This window comes from Cnephaeus nilssonii (genome assembly GCF_951640355.1).
Source record: "Cnephaeus nilssonii genome assembly, chromosome: 20".
Lineage (NCBI taxonomy): Eukaryota > Metazoa > Chordata > Mammalia > Chiroptera > Vespertilionidae > Cnephaeus > Cnephaeus nilssonii.
In genome coordinates this window covers 8,639,548-8,659,346 of record NC_137091.1, presented here as the reverse complement: position 1 = coordinate 8,659,346, position 19,799 = coordinate 8,639,548, and the positions used below count along the sequence as shown (strand labels likewise).

At 48.9% G+C, this 19,799-nt stretch overlaps 1 protein-coding gene across 8 annotated transcripts; it reads right to left on the bottom strand.

Moving 5' to 3' along the window:
* Positions 1–1,127: 1,127 nt before the first annotated feature.
* On the bottom strand, positions 1,128–19,449 carry ZNF507 (zinc finger protein 507). Of its 8 annotated transcripts, none has more exons than XM_079800144.1 (8): positions 19,306–19,434; positions 16,025–16,102; positions 14,585–14,697; positions 10,370–12,501; positions 9,106–9,223; positions 5,639–5,753; positions 4,712–4,846; positions 1,128–4,620 (listed from the first exon to the last, which is right to left on the bottom strand). In XM_079800144.1, the coding sequence occupies exons 4-8, from the start codon at positions 12,497–12,499 to the stop codon at positions 4,272–4,274; spliced, it is 2,847 nt and encodes a 948-aa protein (XP_079656270.1). In that variant the 5' UTR covers positions 12,500–12,501; positions 14,585–14,697; positions 16,025–16,102; positions 19,306–19,434; the 3' UTR covers positions 1,128–4,271. The 8 variants fall into 8 exon arrangements, with proteins under 8 accessions (XP_079656270.1, XP_079656272.1, XP_079656269.1 ...); XM_079800146.1 differs by having other exon boundaries at positions 14,585–14,661; XM_079800143.1 differs by having other exon boundaries at positions 19,069–19,433.
* Positions 19,450–19,799: the final 350 nt, after the last annotated feature.

The following is a 19,799-nucleotide window of genomic DNA, read 5'->3' as shown; positions in this document are numbered from 1 at the left end:
GTCCACCAGCAACTCAACGTGAGCCAGGTGTGCAAAACTTTCTAGTCGGCACATTAAAAAGATAAAAAGAGGTGAAGTAAATTTTAATGACATTTAATCCAAAATGTCATCATTTTAACATGTAACCAATATAAAAAAACTATTGATACCGCCCATTTTTTTGTACCGAGTCTTTGAAACCGGTGTCTTGCACACGTACGGCACACCAGTGGCATCTGTGCTCAATGGCCAAGTATCAGGATGGCTCCCACACTGCACCCTCTGTGCTGGGCTTTCTACAGGGAAGCTGGAGCTTAGTGCAGAGTGGAGTTTGGTTCTGGAAAGAGAGGGGACATAGCTGTGGCCTCTAGGGAGGCAGGATGAGGGGTCACAGCTATTGTGAGGGAACGTTTGGCCTCAGACATGTTAACACATTGTAGACGGATCACGAGAATTCTCGCTTCATATTACAGTGTTTGTAAAAACAAAAGTATCATACTTTAATAAAAAGATATTAGCTTGTAAGAACGTGTAATAACAATGGGCTATTCAAAATGCAATGGGTATTTAATTTTAAAGCGTGCCTTTAACATTTATGTAAAGTGGTTTTTGTACTTGTTCAATAGAAACTTATCTGGCCACTGGGTAAAGCTAGCAATAGAACTACTGGTCCACAGTGTGTTAAGAGAAGGCGGCCCAGGATACTCGGGCACAAATAGACAACCAGACCAGTGACAGTCATGACGTTCGCTTCACGTCCCCACACAGCAAATCCAACATGAGGAAACAACTGGTGTGGACCACACCATGGCCATTGTGGCACACACGTCGTGTTGGCCTTCCACCAGGAACGTAACTGCCATGCACAGAGCTAGTCTGGAACTTTGCATGAGAATGTAAAGCATAGGAGGATGTGACCTGGAAGACAGAAGGAACGTGTAGCGAGGAAAAGGCTTCCAAATGGGCTGAGTTTTCACAATCGTTTGGTGCTAGTCAGCATTAGGTGGAGGAGTTACCAGAGGGCGATCCTAAGCCTTAGCTGACTCCTTGGGAAGTTCATTATCTAAACCTAACTTTCTAAGCGATCAAATCAGTATTTCCAAGGTAAGTACAGATATAACCTTTTGCTAATAAAGCCTTGAGGCAAGTGTTTTTAACAAAAAGTTTATTACCAAAATACAATATTAAAGTCAATACATGACAAATTCCTATAAAGCAAAATAAATTATTCTAACATTGTACAGTATTCCCGAAGGCAGCTGGCGCACGGCAGCTCTGCCTCACTGGTGAGCGGGCAAGCTGTTCTGCCGTGAACACAACCCTGGAGTTTCGGGCATTAAGGCATGCAGCTCGCTGTGCAGGATAATTTCACAAAATGCAAACCATCCCATTTTACACATTGTCAGGATGAACTGTAGTCTTCCCATGTCAGTGTTTCAGAAATGTTCAGACTTTGGCTACAGAAGCAATGCTATAGTGTTACACAATACTCATTTCTTAAAAAAATACATGTCTTCATGTCCTTGAATAGCAAACTCAAGTTTCTATTAAATATATTTTATAGAATATGACTTAGAGCACCTTGCTGTACAATAAAAAAAGGTTAAATAAGTGGCTATGAAAACTGAAAATATACTGAGTCTCACCAGGGCAGTCTGCTCCTCTTTGCCAGGCCTCATACACTGCAGGAGATACAATGTAAACGTGAATGCCCCCCCTGCTCTGTGAGGAAAGAGAAACAACACCCGGCCACCGACAGCCACCTCCAACAGGATGAAAGACCTGGGCGAAGGCTGTACAAGTGTCACTACCACGTGGTGCCTCCCGATCACCGGAGTGTTGGCACTTCGGAGCCTGGCCAGTGTGTTCTGGATTATTCGAGAAAGAGAGGAAACAGTGGAGCCCTGAAAAGTGTTCCTTATCATGGGCACATGCATCACCTTCCCCTCCCCACCTCTGCCTTATCCAGTAAGTTTATTTGAAAAACTATTTTCACTATTAACTCCTAGAATTATCAAGTGTTCAGAGTGGAGAACAAAAGATTCTGTACGGCAACAGGTCAGAGCCAGTAAATAAAATGTTACTCCTAGAAAGGGGACTCCTGCTGGTTACTTTAATACCTATCTCTTCCTCAATTACCACCGCATGTTTAGTCTTTAGAAATACTCAATTGTCTTTGGGAGAGTTATTTAAGGCTGGCCACAAACCGGTAAGGAGAATGCCTTGGGTATGTGGTTCCCCCTACAGGCCAGGAGAGAGCTTTTGAGGATTGTCTAGGCCAGATGAACATTAAAAGACTTCGAACTTTTGGGCTAGTTTTTATCCCATGAGCTAGGGATACTTTAAATCCATGATTCCAAATGAAAAATTTAAGTAACAATCAATGGAAGTGGTTTAAGGAAATGAAGAAAGATAGTTCAAAAATTCACTGTTGAAATTGTTGGGATTTTTTTGGATATTCATATTTTCCAAATGATTACATAAAATTAAAGCCAAGGAAAATATATAAAACAAAATTCTTCGAAGGTTGTTAATTTTCAGAATCAGAGATTTTTGTAAAGAAATACCGGGCCATAGCTACAAGCAATGGAAGAGTGGACTGAGTGGTAACAATGTAAGTGATAATAATGGAACTATTTAAAATATTTGAATTAGAAATGAAATGAAATTGTTTTAATTCTGAAAACAGGAGGAAATGAACATAAATCCACAGGCAGTGGACTTGGGGAATATAATTTACAATATATAAATTTGTTTTATCTTTGTAAAATCCACATATCAGGAATGGAGTAACTTTCATAAATAACTTATAGCTACCTAAACTAAAATGCTGCAGTTTCGATCCATTCTGTGTGTTTACGTCATCATGAAAATGAAATGATGCCTGGCCCCATTAAATAGTTCCTAATGCTACCTTAGAAACGTGAACTCGTCCCTTTGGGAAGAGCTTTCTTTCCTAAAATGTGTCCCTAGAGCATCACATCAAAACCTGTCTTCCCCATTCCCCGCTGATCGGCGCCAGGGCAGGAGCCGTTCAGGAAGAGCACCAGGAGGCGGCCCGCACGACCCGCCTCCGACTGTGGGCACAGTTTCCTTCAACGAAACAAGGCGTAAGAAATGACCCAACTACCAATGCAAAAACAAAACCCCCTGTCCTCTCGACTCTGGAGAACGCATTAATACAAAACGTGTAAAAAAATGAGAAGTCACATCTATTCGACGGTGCACTCTAAAGCAAAAGCCGACGGGAGGAATTTCCTAGAAAGGAGAAACCCTGCAGACTTGCCAAATGTTATTTGTTATTAAAAGCTTTATAAACAACCCGAATTTTCATATTTTAGCCACATGTGGTCACCTCTCTTATGCTAAGTGTAACTAAATCAATGAACTCCAGGGAAGTAAAATCTCAAAGCCCTCATTTTAACAGATTCTGGATCTCACCCTTCTTCCCCCAAATGATTTTTATTGAAGAGATCAAACTATTAAAAAAAAAAAAAGAGAGAGAGAGATCAAACTACTTCCAAGGCCTGATGATCAAGTGCAAATCTGTATACTTTGTTGTTTAAATAGACTCTTCCAGCTAAACTCTCGGACTGGTTCAGAAGAGGGGCAGATGGCTGTGTAACTGCCAAGACCCTGTGGTCACCTGTCAGATCCCGAACGGAACCTCTGGGGAGCACCTGCCCTGGGCTGAGACAGTGTTAGGAACCCCAAGGTCCGACTGAGTCTGGTGCCCATAGGAAACCCTGTAAATTTAAGACATTTACTCCTTAAATGCCTATTTATAATCTAGGTGTAGATTCAGAGGTCTCCTTTCTTTCCTTTTTTTGAAAGAGTAAAGCAACGTATCTGAGACCGAGTATCTGACACTTCCTCTCTGCTGGGAAGACTCAGGTAGAACGCTAGGAAGCCCTCCCTGCAGAGCCGCTATCTTGCTGCAAAGGAAGAAAACCAAGCCCTGCTTGAGACTGTGTCGCTTTTATAGCAATAGTTTTAGGACAGTTCCTGAAAAACCCTTTCTTAGCTCTTCTGTTTGCATTTCTACACGTAATAAGCTTTTAGTAATAAATACACTCAACACTAACAAGAGGTAACAGAGGGTTAATACAGGGTCACATCTTTGCTTCCTCCCCAACCCATTTCCCCTCACTCAGAATACTTAAATATTATTGCTGCTCATCCATTTGGAATTCCTTTGATTACATTACACATTTGGTTCCAAAGTCACACCTGTCATCCCCCCTCGTGTGTCTGTCGGGCGTCTGAGGAGGTGAGACGCAGGCCCGTGGTGTCTAGCTCGTGTTGAGAGCTGCGCCAGGCTCCTTGTTCAGGATGATGTTGACAATCTCACCCTCGTGCTCCTTCATGTGATCCAACAGGTTTTCTTTGCTGGTAGATTCGAAACCACAGATACAGCAGCAGAAGAGTAAGACGCAGTACTCCATCCCTGGGGGGGCCGCCCCGGGGTTCTTGTCTGAGCGACACGAGGAGTTACTTGCGGGGCTCAGTTTCTCGCGCTCGGTGGGAGCCTGGGGAGCCGGCTCCGAGGACGACACCACAGTGTCCACACCCCCAGTGGGGGGGTCAGCTCCTTCTTCACTGCTGTTTAACAGAGTCTTTCCAGGGGACTTCCCTAGAACCCTTAAAGCCAAACAAAGCACCAAACCGTGAGTGGGTTAGAATGCAGGGCTTGAACTTACACGTGACAGCGCAGGCCGCGTGGGGTCCGTACCTGCTGCTCTGGGAGATGGCGTCATTGATGGCCTTGTTCACCTGTTCGTAGTTGTAGTTGCGGTCGCTGGCGTGCTTCCACATGTGCGACTTCAGGGAAGGCGGGTGGCTGCACACGTACCCGCACAGAGAGCACCTGCAGCGGGAGGAAACCATGTCTGTAGAGGGAGCCCCCGCCGCAGGATGAAAGCAGGGCCTTGCAAGGCATGTTCTGTCAGGTTTCTCTGAGATGTCACACAGACCTGCCCACACTCACCCGTGCTGCACCCAGGACCCAGGGGAGCGCTGGCACATGAAACAAGTGTCCTTGGGTGAGAGGGCGAGCCCAGGCCCGGCACTCCCTGTCCTGCCAGCCTCGCTGGGGTGGGAACCGGGTTCCTCCGGCCGCCAGCAGGACAAGCTGACTACGAAAGCAGCGGTTTATGCTCAAGAGGCCAATTTACTTAGGAGTCATGACTTCTATCTGCCAGCGTATCTCCATCAACTGAGAATGCTGCTATTTCCTGAAAACTACTAGAATTAGCCTCGATGGAAAACCAAGTAATAAAATGATCTTGTTCTACACATGACAGATTAATTTCCAAAAACAGAATCTTTCACAGGGAATTTTATTGCTTTTAAGTGTTCAGACTTTTCTGCTGGAATACTCAGGGCCCAAATAACTGAACACTGTTATCTGACGATTCTATGAAACTGGAACCTGGTACTGACAGCCACAGGCATCATCCCTCATTCCAACCAGACAAAGGCTACGGGCCAGGACTCCAGCTTAGAACTCAGAGTCTTTAACCAACTGAACACCACCTGTGAACGCTGCTTAGCGTCTAACCTGTGTTCAAACAAGTGTGTGAGTGTTTAATAACTTCTACTTTTTTCTTCATTACAAAGTGCTGAGCACAAGCATTAGAACCAGGGTCATCACACTCACCTGTACGGCTTGTCCGAGTTGTGGGTCCGTCTGTGGTTTCTGACACCAACGTATGTTGTACTTGTGTAATCACACACGTCGCATCTGTACTGTTTCTGGACTGAAGACTTATTCTCTGGACAAGGCATTTCAGAGTTTTAGTGACAGGCTTTCATTAGAGTCAAATGGCAGCACTTACATCCCACTGTCAATGAGCATTGACACCAGCAGTACTAATACCTCCATCCAGGCTCTCTCCAGATCAAGTTAACAAGTCAGAAAATGGCTCACAGGGCACCTGTACCTGGACCACCAGCAGATATAAAGTGAACATCACCTGACTGGGAGACATAGATACATTGGGTTGGTCTCTACATAACCTTGCACAAAATTCTAAAAGAATGGAATTGATGCCAGTGCCCGCTGACTACTAGCAGCTGAATTAACCAGAGATACACAGTTAATGTGAAAGGTATTAGTCTAATTAACATGGATACATTGTCTTACGGAAACAACGATTTGCCAACAAGCTATAATTTAGTATCAGAATCCAATAATCTAAAGTGTGGCTACAAAGTATCTGTAACAAACGGAATAGGAATACAAACAGCTTAGTGCTTTTTCAGTTGTGGGTTTCCTCTGTTTATGACTGTCAGCTGTCAATGCAACAACCAGGGAAAAGCAACTGTCTGCTATTACATGCCAGATAACGCTGTGCCACTAGTGACATCCAGCACTCTGGCAGGTCCGAGGACAAAGGTTATAACCAACGTGAATATGCAGCTCTCTGAATCCATAGGCCACCGTGCAACAGGGCTGGGCTGCTGAGCCCAGAAAGCCTGGACACGGCTGAGTGATGTGAGCAATGGAAACTGCTCCTGAAGATGCCCAACCCTTGTTTACTCTGTGAGCACCAAGTCCACAGCCATCCACATCCTGACTGCTCTATTCTCAGAACAAAGCAAGCACGGCCACCGAAGAGGGCAGAGCGGGAGGAAACTTAGAGACAACACGCCACAGCACAGGGAGGTGAAACGCAGGTACAAAAGCAAATCCACACTAAATTTTAACAAAACAAAATGGGTATTTTCTTTTGCTAGTACCTACGTTTGCCAGACAGAACAAAATGTCCTAATATCCCGGCATAAATCTATTACATTAAATAGGCACACTAATCATGATTATAATCTAAGTATTACTCTCAATTGGTAGGTTAAAAATTTGGACTTGATTATAAAGGGCACTGCTCCAAATGTAGTTTAAAAAAATCCCTGAAAAACAAAGCCTGGGATGTCGGGTCATAGCTCTGTGTGAGCAGTATTGCAGACCAATCACAACGAATAAAAAAACCACGAAAAGGTGCCTGCACACAGAACGGGAGGCTGTGCCACCTTGAGCAGCTGTTTCCAGGGAGAAGGTACTGGGTTTCAACTCAAGACCTTGGGCTTCATCTTTGCTGCCAGCAGCACCGTGTGATCACAGGCAAATTATCTCCCCTCTGGGGGACTTGGCTTTCTTATCTACAAAACGGAGCGACCAGAGGATTCCAGTGCGGTCAGCACGCCGGGGGGCACTGTGTTCTTCCTCTGCCGCATCTGTAGGTTCCTGTGAAGTCTCTGATGTATCCTAGCTGCTAACTCCTTGCGGGCAGGAACCTGCCTGCTGTGTTTACAGCGACTCCCCAGGGCTTGGCAAATTGCAGGTTTGCAACAAAGAACAGTTTACTTAAATCTCACAAGGAAGCACACATGGAGGTGCTCTGCCCGAGGCTCTGGTGGAGCACCATCTGTCTTGGTCACTGGGCTCCTCAACGGCGCTGCCGCCTTTACTGTGCACCCAGCACCAGGGCCAGCCCAGAATGGTCCTGACTTGGGCAGCACACACGTCCCAAGTTCCGTGGCCCTGTGCCTCTGAGCTGAAACGTGCCCTGAGGTGCCCGTGCCGTCCTAACGGGCAGAGACGGACCACAGGGCACATGCCTCCCTCTTCTTCAGTGAGATCACGAAGCGGTTAAAGTTTCAGTGAATGCCAATGACTCATCTTTCCCTTCTCTGTGAGCTAGGAACTTGTTCTTTGGTTTGACGACCAGATTTTGAAAGCTCAACGCTGAATGAATAAAGCGCCCAGGAGGTTGTCCGTCATCTGAACTGTCACTCTCTGATGACAAAAACGGGTGAGTGGGCCGGGTGGGGAAGGCATGGCCTGCATGTGAAATCCACCCTCGACCCAGGGCTACAAGATGGAATGTGGCAGAGACACTAATGTTGGACAGCTCGTCATACAATAATAAACTGGTTACTTTAATTTTGAGCTCACATGTTAAATCTTTCCATTAAAATTGTGAGTTTTAACTTGTTAACGGCCCATGTGGATAGTGAGATGACTGCCTGAAAGGACATATTCCAGCCCTGTGCTCACCGCAGGCGGTGCCCCTGAGCAGGCCTGACTTTATCCCGCCATTAGGGATTCACGGCCCAAAGCTATCAAATGTTTTAAGGCTCCTTCACAGGGATGCGGAGCATAATGTGTAAAGGGAGAGGAGCACCCGGCTATTCTGCAGAAAGGAAGCAAACTGTCTAGCTCAGCCATCTCTGCAGAGGCAGATGCTCTGTCATAAACTCCTTTTGTCTGGGAGACGTTTGCAGGGGTGACAGCTGCTTGACAGGGGATGCGGGTGTCAGCGCAGTTCTCTCAGAAACATTCCCGCGTCGGTTATGCGTGCTGGGGTATAATGTGATGAACATTACAGGAAAACATTTTACTCTGCAATTGTTTCTAACTTTAATTCTTAGGAAATCTAAAAAGGAAAGTCACCCCAATATGTTTTATTTCCCATAAACACGATGCACCACACTCAAGACACTGGGAGTTTATCAATTTAAGCGAGCTGACGCAGGGAAGCGCAGCTCAGCACGCGTTAGCCCAGATTCTCCGGATGTGGCACCGCCTTTTCATGGGGCACGAGTGAAATCTTTTGATGCTAATATTCCTATTAGCCGAGCCTTGACTGAGCGGTACCTGACGCATACATAAGAGATCTGGTGCCGTGTTTGAAAGAGAGTGCAGGTGACATCTGGCAGCAACCTTGGTTACGATAAGATCACAGCAGGGGCCTCAGAGTCTGGGGTGGGGGCTGCCATCTGTGAGCTGTTCTCGCGGGTCAGCTGGGCTGGGGGAGGGGCAGGCTGCTGCTTCGCTGCAGCTTCCCTGGCTCACGGGCCTGGCACCGAGGGTTCATGCCGCCTCTGGCTCTTACAGGACAGCAGAAATGTCAGTGTCAGAGCTCCCTACAAGGTGAAGCTGAGGACTGACTCACAGTACTTCGTTCAGGACTCAGAGTGTCCCCAGGAGGAGACCAGAACCCACAGTGCAAAACAGAGGAGGACAGATTCAGCTTTAGTCCTGAAAACCCCCCACCGGACAGACTGCTCAGGGCGCTTCTCACCTGGGATGCGAGCCGTGCAGCCCGTGTGGGAATGCACACCTACCTTCCTGGGCACACTTCGCCTCAGCGGTGTCCCTGGGAATCCTGGGCTCAGCAGAAGCCGCGACTGACAGGGGATCTGGAAGGCTGTGCTGCTCTCTCTCATGGCTCCTCAGCTGACTCTGGACACGAGAGAAATGAACAGCAATTCCTAATGAACTCATTGCAGTTCCAGGAGCCGTGCTTCCATGGCCTGGAACCTAGAACACACCACCAATGCTTCAAAAGCAAATGTGCCCCATCATTATCTGAGCCTTTGGCAGTTTATGGAAGAACTGCCCTGGGGGAGCACCACGAAGGCAGTTCTCTCCAGGTTCTGTCCTGGGTTCTGGCGTGGTGTGTGCACACTCACCCCATGGACAGGCCCAGGGAGAGGGCTGGAGGGCTCCCAGAGTCAGCGCTTTCACAGAAAGAAATCCCACCAGCCACTGCGAATCAAGAGCATAGTTGCTGCAGGCACCGCTGGGACTGCTCCCCGCCACCCCCCCACCCTTCCGTGTCCAGTGGCCGAAGCCATTCCAGATTCCAGGAGGGCAATCTGAGTGGAGTGGAATCTCCCTCAAAGGCCTTTCCTTCCTGAACCATCTCACTACCAGCCACCCCTGGGTCGCCAGAGAGAAAGTCCACGTCCCTGTTTCCCAGTGGGCCCTTTAGGATAGCAAAAAATACTTCCTCCGGCAACTGGCATATCGAAGAAAAAAAGTCCTAAATCACTGATCCAAAGAATGCAAGTTTCCTTTACAAAAACAGCATTTCACGCTGGTTGTTGGCTTCAAGGTCGCACATAAGGTGAAAGTCACATAGTCAAAGTGACCTTGAAAGTTCCTCAAACTGCCCATACAGCTAATACGTGGCTCTACGTCCACGGCACTGTCTCATCCAGCCCATTCTTCCTTCTGCAATGAAACAAGTCACTGTGGGCTGGCTGTGCAGCCGTGGAGGGAACGACTTGCATTTCGGGGCCGTGCGTTGCTGATGTGGGTTACATCTGTGCATTTGTGTGTATGCATGCTGTCCCCCGCTGCACATACCCTTGCACTGTAAAAGCCACACATTCTGAAGAGACAATAAAACACTAAGGCCAGAGGCGGCCAGGGAGAGTCCTACCCCAGAAGTCCCGATGACCCCGATTTCACTCCCCATCGTCTGGGCCAACTACCAAACCTTCTTGGGTCTGTTTCCTGATTGACCAAATGTGGGTGGACTGTACCCACCACACCTGTCCCTGCTCTGAGTCTGGGTTCCCCAGAGCACCTGGGGCCGCGTACCTTATAATGGAAGGCCTCGGCGCAGCGCTTGCACTGGTACAGCCGGGCCTTGCAGTGGTGGATCATGTGGCTCTCCAGCTCCTTGCTGCTGTCGGCCACGTGCTCACAGATGGGACACTGGTAGGGCTGCCTCTGCCGGTGGACCCGCAAGTGCTGCTTGATGTAGCCCTTGTTCCCGCTCGCGTAGTGGCAGAGGCGGCAGCGATAGGGCCGCTCGGCGTTGGGGATGTACTCCACCACGCCGCCACCCGACAGGCCGGCCTCGCCGCTGGGCTGGCACTGGGCGTTGTCCTGCAGCTCCTTCAGGATGTCCTCGTCCGAGGCGTTCTGGTCCGTCCTTTCCCGCAGCTTCTCAATGACAGTAAGCAAGGACACGCTGATGCCCGTCTTCACCTGCCCGTCAGACAGCTCCTGCCTGCCCTCTGGGAGTGCCACCAAGGGGCAGCTGCTTTGGTTAAAACTCGTTAATCCATTTGAAGAGTTTTTAAGGGGTGACATCATTTTAGAATAGGCTGCCAAGGTGCTATCCACCTGCCTCTGCCCAGTGTCTGGGTCTAAGAGGTTGACGTTCCCGTAGTGCCCAAGGTTGGCTCTCGTGAGCTCGGCAGCTCTGATGGGCATTGTGACCAGGGCTTCTGCCGCCAGCGAGTGCAGCCTAAGGGACTCGGAATTCGTCCTCCTTCGGCCCGGGGGGGCGTTCTCATCAGGGGCCAGTCCCTGATGGATCAGCTCGCTCTCCTTCTTCTCTGTGTTGCTCCAGCCTATGATCAGCCCCCCGATATCGACGGTACACTGATCGGCATGATAGGCCTCCTCTCTCCCCTCACAGCCTGCCGGGGGCCCTGGAGGGGCCGGGAGGCTCCCCTCCTCCAGCGCAGCGTTCACGAGGAAAGGCTTCTGCGACACGGTCTCCTCGGCGCTGGGCAGACGCTCCACTATCACGTTCACGTGGCCTTTCTTGTTGGGGCTGCTGCTGATTATCTTCTGTGCCGACGAGAGGAGGCTATCAGCCATCAGACTCTCCTCCACATCGGAGATCACCTCCAACACGTCCTCCTCATTAGGCCCAAGGGCCACCGACCCGCGGAGACCCGTGTCTCGTTCTGCACCAGGCAGGGCCGACGCCGAGGACAGAGGCTCTGAGCTGCAAATCTGTACCTGTACCGCCGGCCCGTTGTGGATGCTCAGCTCATTCTCTCCGATAGCGATGACCACGGCGTCAACCCCGCCGGGCGCAGCCGCCACCGAGGAGCCCAGCAAGCCCAGGGGCTCATTCTCATTTTCAAATATCGGGTAGGAGCAGTCCACCTCCCCGGCATGCTTCCAAGCGTGTGTCTTCAACATTCGCTGCTGCCCACACGTGTAGCTACAAAATAAGCACCGGTACATGCCGTACTGTTCGTAGGCATACCACTTCCTCCTCCCCCTGTCCTTCTCAGATGCGGCGGGGACGACGTGTGTCTGTGGACCACGCACGCTAACAGAGAGGTCGGGAGTGCCTTCGCGCTTCCGCTCTGTGGGTCTCAGACACACAGAGTTGGAGGGGCTCACGCACGGTTCGGCTTTGGGCTGAACGGGGCCGTTGGCATAGTTTTCGTGGTCATTCACCACATGGGCTTCTAGCTCCTCTTGGCTTTTGGAGGTAACGTGGCACTCGGAGCACATCAGGATCACTTCGTTCTGCTGGCCGTGCTGCTTGATGTGGTCCTTGAGCACAGAAAAAGACGGGGACAGGAACTTGCAAAGGCTGCACTGGTAAGACATAGCCTTCCCATCGTTCTGGGTGAGAGGGTCCGGGCTGGAAGGGATCTGTGCCGGCTCGGCCCTTCTGATGTCAGCCACAGGGGGCGGGGCTCCTTTCGCTGGAATCTCCCCGAGCTCCTGGGCTTCAGGAGTGCTCGTCCCAGCACTGGAACGTGAGCGCTTCTTCCCAATCAAAAGACATTTTTGTGACTTTTCATGTTCCACTATCTTGCTCAACTTCTGGATAACATGGATTAATGGATCTGCTTTAGCTGAACTTTGTCCATCAATTTCCAGTGAAGAACTGATGACAGTGTCGGCCGTCAATATAGCTTCCTGTTCCCCAATGTCTGGCACCAACATGGCGACGCTGCTGCTCACTTCCATATCTAGAAAGGAGGACAGACCACAGAGAGACACCAGGTCACAACTGGTTGAACGAACACAGCCATTCCCAGGGCAGAACCACCTTAACTTACTATGAAATACCATCCCTAGAGCCGATACATGACTGATGCAACTTCTTACACCAAATATAATTGTAGTTTTTCTTCTCTGCAAGCCTTTGGAATTGTGAAAATATGTAATTAACTTATCGGGAAGGACACAGTGAACTCTGAGAAGTACTATGCAACGAAACTAAAGAAAAGCAATAGTCCAGTTCCTCCTTCTACTTCCTTCATCTTCCCGAAGATAAACCACAAACGACGCTGTGGGTTTTCCAGAGCTCATATTAGTGGTCAGCTATCACCCATACATGTTACTTTCTTTCCCCTGAAAGGAAAGGGCCATCGAAGACGGAAGCAATTGACATCCTAGTTGTCCACATATGCACGGGTCCTTAGGAAGAGATGGTCTGGCCAAGGAAGTCACTCAATAGAAAACACAATCTCTTTCAGCCTAATCTTAAACACTGCTTCCTGACAGCACCTACGTCATTTCAAACACTTCCTTTGGCTTAAAGTGAGATTATTTGTCGACTTGGATCTCATTTTTTAGGTTTAGGCTTTTCTTTTTTCCAGCAACAAGTTTTGTTCTTCCACATTTCAGGTGCGTTTTGGAATCTCACAACATTCAATAAACTCCAACAAAAGTTTTAGTGGCCCTATCTGTAGACCAGGCGTCCTCAAACTACAGCCCGCAGGCCACATGCGGGTGTTTTTGCCGTTTTGTTTTTTTACTTCAAAATAAGATATGTGCAGTGTGCATAGGAATTTGTTCATAGTTTTTTTTTAAACTATAGTCCGGCCCTCCAATGGTCTGAGGGACAGTGAACTGCCCCCGTTTAAAAAGTTTGAGGACCCCTGCTGTAGACCAAAGACCATACCCCCGTCACAGGCTCTGAACTCTTATTTCAGAAGTTGAATCGTGGCCCCTGCTAGGACTGTACCCAAACTCCCACCAGACCCCACCGTGCTCAGATGGCTCAGCACGGTCCCCCCTACCCACTCACAGCAGTCAGGGTGCTCCGTACTTCCTGCTCTCAGGCACACTAACTTCCCATCTGGGCCCACATCAGGCAGAAGTACAAACATTTTACCCCTGGCTTCTCTGGTGCCCTTTGCCCCCACCCTCTTCCCGACTGACCACACTCACAACTGAGATGCGCTCCAGCCGTGACAACAGGGATGACCACCCAGCAATCCGGGGCCTGTGGCCCTGTAGCCACTCTCCCCCCTGAACAACCTGAGTGTATTACCTCCCAAAAGACGAGAGATGCTCGTTGACTTACTAGTCAAAAATCACACTCCATGCTATACTGCGGAGTCTGGGATGCTGACCTTCAAGACTGTGACTGGCCGGGGGCTGCCACTGTCCAGAGTCAGAGTATCTTTCATACACATATTACCAGCCCAGGAAAAGATCAAAACTCAAAGTATGGTGTCTACCAAACATACAGCTTTTGCACCATCATGAAGTAGAAAAATCCTGTCTGAGGACCATCTGTATTCCCTTACAAAGTCTTTCTCAGGCAGAAAGAACAAGTGTCTGAAGTCTTTACACTCAGCCTCAATCACTAAGAGGGACCAGTGATTGAGAGAACAATCTGTTCCTCTAGAAAAACCCTGGGTGACTTTCTAAGTCACTTTGCTGCCTGTGAATTCCACGTTTAGGTCAAGGGAGCTGTGGCTCCTCACATGACTACGGATTCCCCTTCTGGGCCGTTCTCAGGCTTTATTTCTTCTATTGTTAAATACAAACTAATGATAGGAAACCAGGAACATTCAATTTCTTGCACAGACGTGGGACTCTACTGCAGACCTAAGGCCTCCTTCCCAGGAAATGTGACCTCAGCAAGCTGACTGATAACCTGGAGGCTAGCTTTGCACACCCACAGGCTGTCCCTCTTCACTCCTTGACATGACAGGAGGGGGGCAGAGCACGCCAACTGCTCCCTGTGCAATGAAGAGGAGGAGGAGTTATCTCACCACAAGCAAAACACATTACAAAACAATCTGACAAGAGACTCACGTGGAAAGCCGTGTGCTCAGGGAAACCTGTAGCAGGTGCCCCATCTCCCTGGGCATTTACGTGTCTCACTGCAGAGGCTGCACATGTTGGGGATAAGTACAGAAATGGCATCTCTAAAACAGACAGGATAACATCAAATACACCGAGAAATACCTGAAAAACCAGTTTGGGGACACTTACAAAAATCAATGCAAAAGTTAAGTCTCAGTAGAACAAAGTCTCTGCTAATCAGATTAGATAACAGCCGGTAATAAAGTCTACAGAGAGTTAAGTTGACCGTAAGGCCAACTCTAAATTTTCACAGAGAGTTCACTTAGGCCCGTGATCAGCAAACTGCAGCTCGCGAGCCACACGCGGCTCTTTGGCCCCTTGAGTGTGGCTCTTCCACAAAATACCACGGCCTGGGCGAGTCTATGTTGAAGAAGTGGCGTTAGAAGAAGTTTAAGTTTAAAAAATTTGCCTCTCAAAAGAAATTTCAATCGTTGTACTGTTGATATTTGGCTCTGTTGACTAATGAGTTTGCCGACCACTGACTTAGGCCACCAATGTGCATAAGTATATGGGACTGCAAGTCAAGTGAAGTAAAATTTATTTGAATAATAAGAGATGAAAATAAGGACAACAAAGACAATGCTAGTGGCTTAATAGCAACATGGACTGTGCTAATCTGCATACTATGCATGGTCTCCAAGAGCTCGATGTAAAAGCAGCTATGGAAAACGTTACCCTGGTGGGAGGCTGGTGGGAGAGAGAGGGTTAAAGGAGACTGGCAGATTTTGTAACTGGAGAGGTGAGCAAGTAGGGGCTCATTATACTATTCTACTTGTGTAATGCTTAAATTTTTAATATAAAAAGTTATAGAAAACATTCATATGTGCAAGGCACCAAGCAAAGCACCAGGAAGAATGAAAAAAAAAATTAAATTTACAATTCTCACAGTTTAAAACTGAGTTGAGAGAATAAGACAAACCTGGTTAGAAATTTAAAAGAATTAACAGCTTTTAAAAATTGCGACAGTACACAAGGTAAAATCGTCAGAAACAGCCAATGACTAAACCCTAACAAGAGAATGAAGCGCTCCTTCGGTCTAGAGAGGTAAGCAAAGGCTCCGTGAAGAGGTAAGATATACACTGAATTCCAAACGATGTCACCGTCGGCCCTCCAGGCCTGTCCCAGGAGGGAGCACATCACCAGGACCCCTGTCCTCTGGTTGCTGGGGAGTTATATCAACGGGGAGCCATGCCAGGAGGTCAGGAGGCAGCAGAGTAACATCAAGATCCTCATTTCCCTGGCCTCCTCCCTCCAGGTGACCTTGAACGGGCTGTGTCCCTCCAGGCAGGCTGCTCTACAGGACACTCCTGGTTCTAGCCCCTCTCCCTGCTCCTGACCTGCTCCAGATCACCGTGCTATCCCCGGGGTTTGCCTACCCAAGCCCCTCACCTGGACTATGAGCACCTTTGTAAATACATCCTCCTTGAATTATCCAACGTTGAGGGTGCCATTCGCTTTCTTGGGACTCTGTTGACACAAGGGTGAGACTGACAATGACAGCAGCCATAACATCACATTTTCAGCAGTGAGAATAAGCATGTCATCCAGGGGCTGGTGAAAAGGCCAGCATGGTTGACTCGGAAGACTTACTGGGAGGAGGAAAGACTAGAGGTCTCAGCCAAAGGGGTTTCTTGTTTGCAGCCTTCAGACATAACATGAGACCAAATACATCAAATTGTTACAAATAAGTGAATAGCCCTGGCAGGGTTTTCTCAGTGGTCAGAGCATCAGCCTGTGGACCGAAGGATCTCGGGTTTGATTCCCAGTCAAGGGCATGGGTTGCAGGTTCCCCAGCCCCAGCAGGGTGAGTGCAGGAGGCAACAAATCAATGTTTCTCTCCCTCTCCCTCCTTTTCTTCCTTTCACGCTCTAGAAATCAATGAAAAAAAAAAAAAATATCCTTGGGTGAGGATTAACAACAACAAATAGACCAGAATAGTTCTACCACCTTTCCCACTAAGTCTCAAATCTTTCCCAGACAACACTATTCCACAGGCAAAAGCTTGTAATTAACATCTTTTTCAAACAAAAGAGCCAAATTAGCGGTTGTCGTTATTTCCTTGTAATTTTCTATTTGGTTTATTTATGTATCTAATTAGTTCCTTTCAGGTATAGCAGTCAGTATGGTAATCAAAGTAAAATCAAGCTGAACAATTCGCATGGGCCTCCATGGGATGGAGAAAGGCTGTTAACTTTCCTGTGTGTGTACGAAGACAAGTCAATGTTATAAAGAACCTTTTCTTTAAGGCTAAGAATTTGCTCTTTTCCAACTAGAAAAAAATTATGCTATAAAAGTAATGGCCAATTTCCCATTCTTCTAGATTATTGTAATTCTAAAATACAAAACATAACCTGTTAGCTGTGTGACCTTAGGCAAGTCAGTTTCTGTGGGTTTTATTTTTATTCTCACCCAAGGATATGTTTTTTATTGATATTAAAGAGGGGGGAGGGGAGGGGAGGGGAGGGGGGGGGAAGAGGGGAGGAGAGAGAGAGAGAGACATGCCTTCCGTATGTGCCCTGACTGGGGATTGAACCCCAAACCTTTTTGGTGTATGGGAGGACGCTCCAACCAACTAAGCCCGCCCCGCCCCCACCACCACCAGGGCTGTTTCTGTGGGTTTTAGATTCCTTAGATATAAAACAAAAGCACGGAGCTGGATGAACTTTCCTGTCCCTGAATTATAAACTATCTGTAAAAAATTACCCCAAAACGCTACCCATTTATAGATTTACCCTACTAAAGTCAGCTATAACTTATTTGCACTAAAATCTCCTTAGTTCAATGTAATTATTGTTACCAAGAAAAAACTGAGTATAAATATCACAGGTATATGAATTTCCAGTATAAAATTCCTTAGTTGGCATCTAGCCTGAGGTAATATTCTAGTTTGGCAGCTACAATTAAAACATCAGGTCCAACTAACGTCAATCAACATTTAGATTTAACATTTACTGAGCACCTATAATGTGCCAAGCATGTCACATGAGACCGTGAAGATGAATGGGGGGTGGGGGGGGGGTGGGTCCTTGCCCTTGACAGTGTCTGTGCAGATTCTGTATATCACTCATGTAATTCCTGGTAATGTTAATTTTTTTTTTCCTTTTTAAATCTTTATTGTTGAAAGTATTACATATGTCTCTCCTTTCCCCCCGTTGACCTCTTCTATCCTGCCCCTGGTACTATTAATCTCTTTTTTGCAGACGAGGAATCTGAGACTCACAGATATAAAGTAATAAATGGTTTAAGAATTGGAATCCAAGGCTATATGATTCCAAATCTATCCTTTCTCAATACACCAATTTCCTTTTATTGCTCAGTGAGAACAAAGTTTGTAAGTAGTGATATTGAAGAGAAACAGCCTCTCACTGCTACTTTATATCAACCAGGTAAGCGAGTTTGATCTTTGGGAGGGTCTAGCGATGTTACAGATAAGGAAACAGTAGTGCCCTTTAAGTGACTTAAAGGTTACATGGCTGCTAAGTGGCAGCGCCAGTGTCTTTCAAATCAGTTCCTGAAATGAATAGTTCCTCAATCTTCAACATCCAGCTGTGGCCAAGAAGGAAAGTAGGTAGCATCAAAGATTTCTCTTACTTGGAGAAACAAAGTAATGATTTTTTTGGGCAGTGAGACATTTCTCAATATTCTATGGCAAAAAAAAGAACCCAATTATGGGATGCACATTTACACAATTTATCTAATAAGTAGAGTTTAGGACTTTGTATAAGTTATAACAAAATACCTCTGGAAACTTCTCCCGTAATTTTAGTGTATTTTATGCGTTAGCTCCGAATTTATCTAATTGACTCCAAATACTATTGGTTTTGCTGATACCACTTTCTAATTTATAAGGAACGATGATTTGCATACTGTTTTTTTTTTTTTAAATCTTAACTGAAAACAATCTAATAACGGTGATTCTGCACACGTCAAACACTTCCACGAGCAAGGCGGGCTGAGGGGCAGGCAGCATCACAAGGCGAGAGGCCGTGTCCGGACCCACGGACCCACCTCCCCGGGAACGCAGGGCCAGCCCCGCTCCCACGTGTCCCCGCGCCTGGTGGTTTCACTATCTAGAAAGAACCTGAAAGTTCAAAGGGTGCTTATTCGTTTCACCTGGATGCACCTTACGGCGAAGGTCACTGCAGGGGCAGAAAGTGTTTGCTCTCCCCGGGAAGGGAACGCTACACGGGTTCCCCGGGAAAGGAAAGGAGGGGCCGGGGTCCCTCAGCAATCAGTGACGCACGCGCGGGGCCCGGCGGAGAACCACAGAGAAAGTGCGCGGGAGGCGACAGCCCCGAGGCCGCCTGTAACAGAGATGCGGGCTGAGGGCCGAGCGCAGCCCCGCCGGCACAGAGGCGGCTTCCGGCGCGGAGGCAGCCTGGCGGGCCTGTCACTCAGCCGCACAAGCCGCTCCCCGGGCGCCCCCGACTCACAGGCGGGAGCTCTCCTCCCGGCCGGAGAGGCTGGGACAGGGGCGGCTGGGCTGCTGCGCGGGCTGTTTCTGCACCTGCAGTGCTGACGGGCCGGCGGCGGGGGCGCGGTGCGGGGCAGCCGCGGGCCTCGTCGCGGGCGCACGGGGACCGCAGGGGGCGGCGGCGAGGCCCGCGGGGAGGCGCACATGGCCGGCGGCGGCGCCCGCAGCGGCGAGGGGCGGCCTCGGGACGCAGTACCTGCGGTCGGGCGGCGGCTGCTGCTCCGCGGGCCTCTTGGGGCCGGGCGGGCGCCCCTGTGCCCTCGCCCTCGCCCTCGTCCTCTCCCGCCGCGTTCCCAGCTCAGCGCCTTCTTTCCCCCGCTTTTCCGCTCCTCACCGGAGATCCAAGATGGCGGCGCAGAGCCGGTCACGTGAGACGCGGGCGGTCAGGTGACAGAGGGCCGAGGCTAAGGGGCGGGGCGATCATCAGGCCACGCCCACAGCAGCCTCGCGAGGGCGAGCTGGGCGGCGCGGGAGGGCGGGGCGACGCGCAGACCACGCCCACAGGCTCTCGAGGGCGGGTGGGCATGGGGAGGTGCGGGTGCGGGGTGGGCTCCCGAGGCCACTGCGCTGCTCTCGGGGTCGTCGGGGCGGAGTCCGCGCGTGTCACCTGCGTCCCCTCACGTTGCAGCGTCCGTGCGCCAGGGCCCCGCTGCAGCCTCTGGATTTGGTGCAGCTTTTGGTTGGGCTGCA

Excerpts from the sequence above, each read along its gene's own strand:
- ZNF507 (XM_079800141.1), bottom strand. The coding sequence starts at position 16,142 with ATGGCTGCTGTCATTGTCAGTCTCACCCTTGTGTCAACAGAGTCCCAA. Across the intron at positions 12,502-16,024 it reads CAAAGGTGCTCATAGTCCAG|ATATGGAAGTGAGCAGCAGC; the intron begins GTGAGGGGCTTG and ends CCTCCTTTCTAG. Across the intron at positions 4,621-4,711 it reads GCCATCTCCCAGAGCAGCAG|GGTTCTAGGGAAGTCCCCTG; the intron begins GTACGGACCCCA and ends TTTGGCTTTAAG.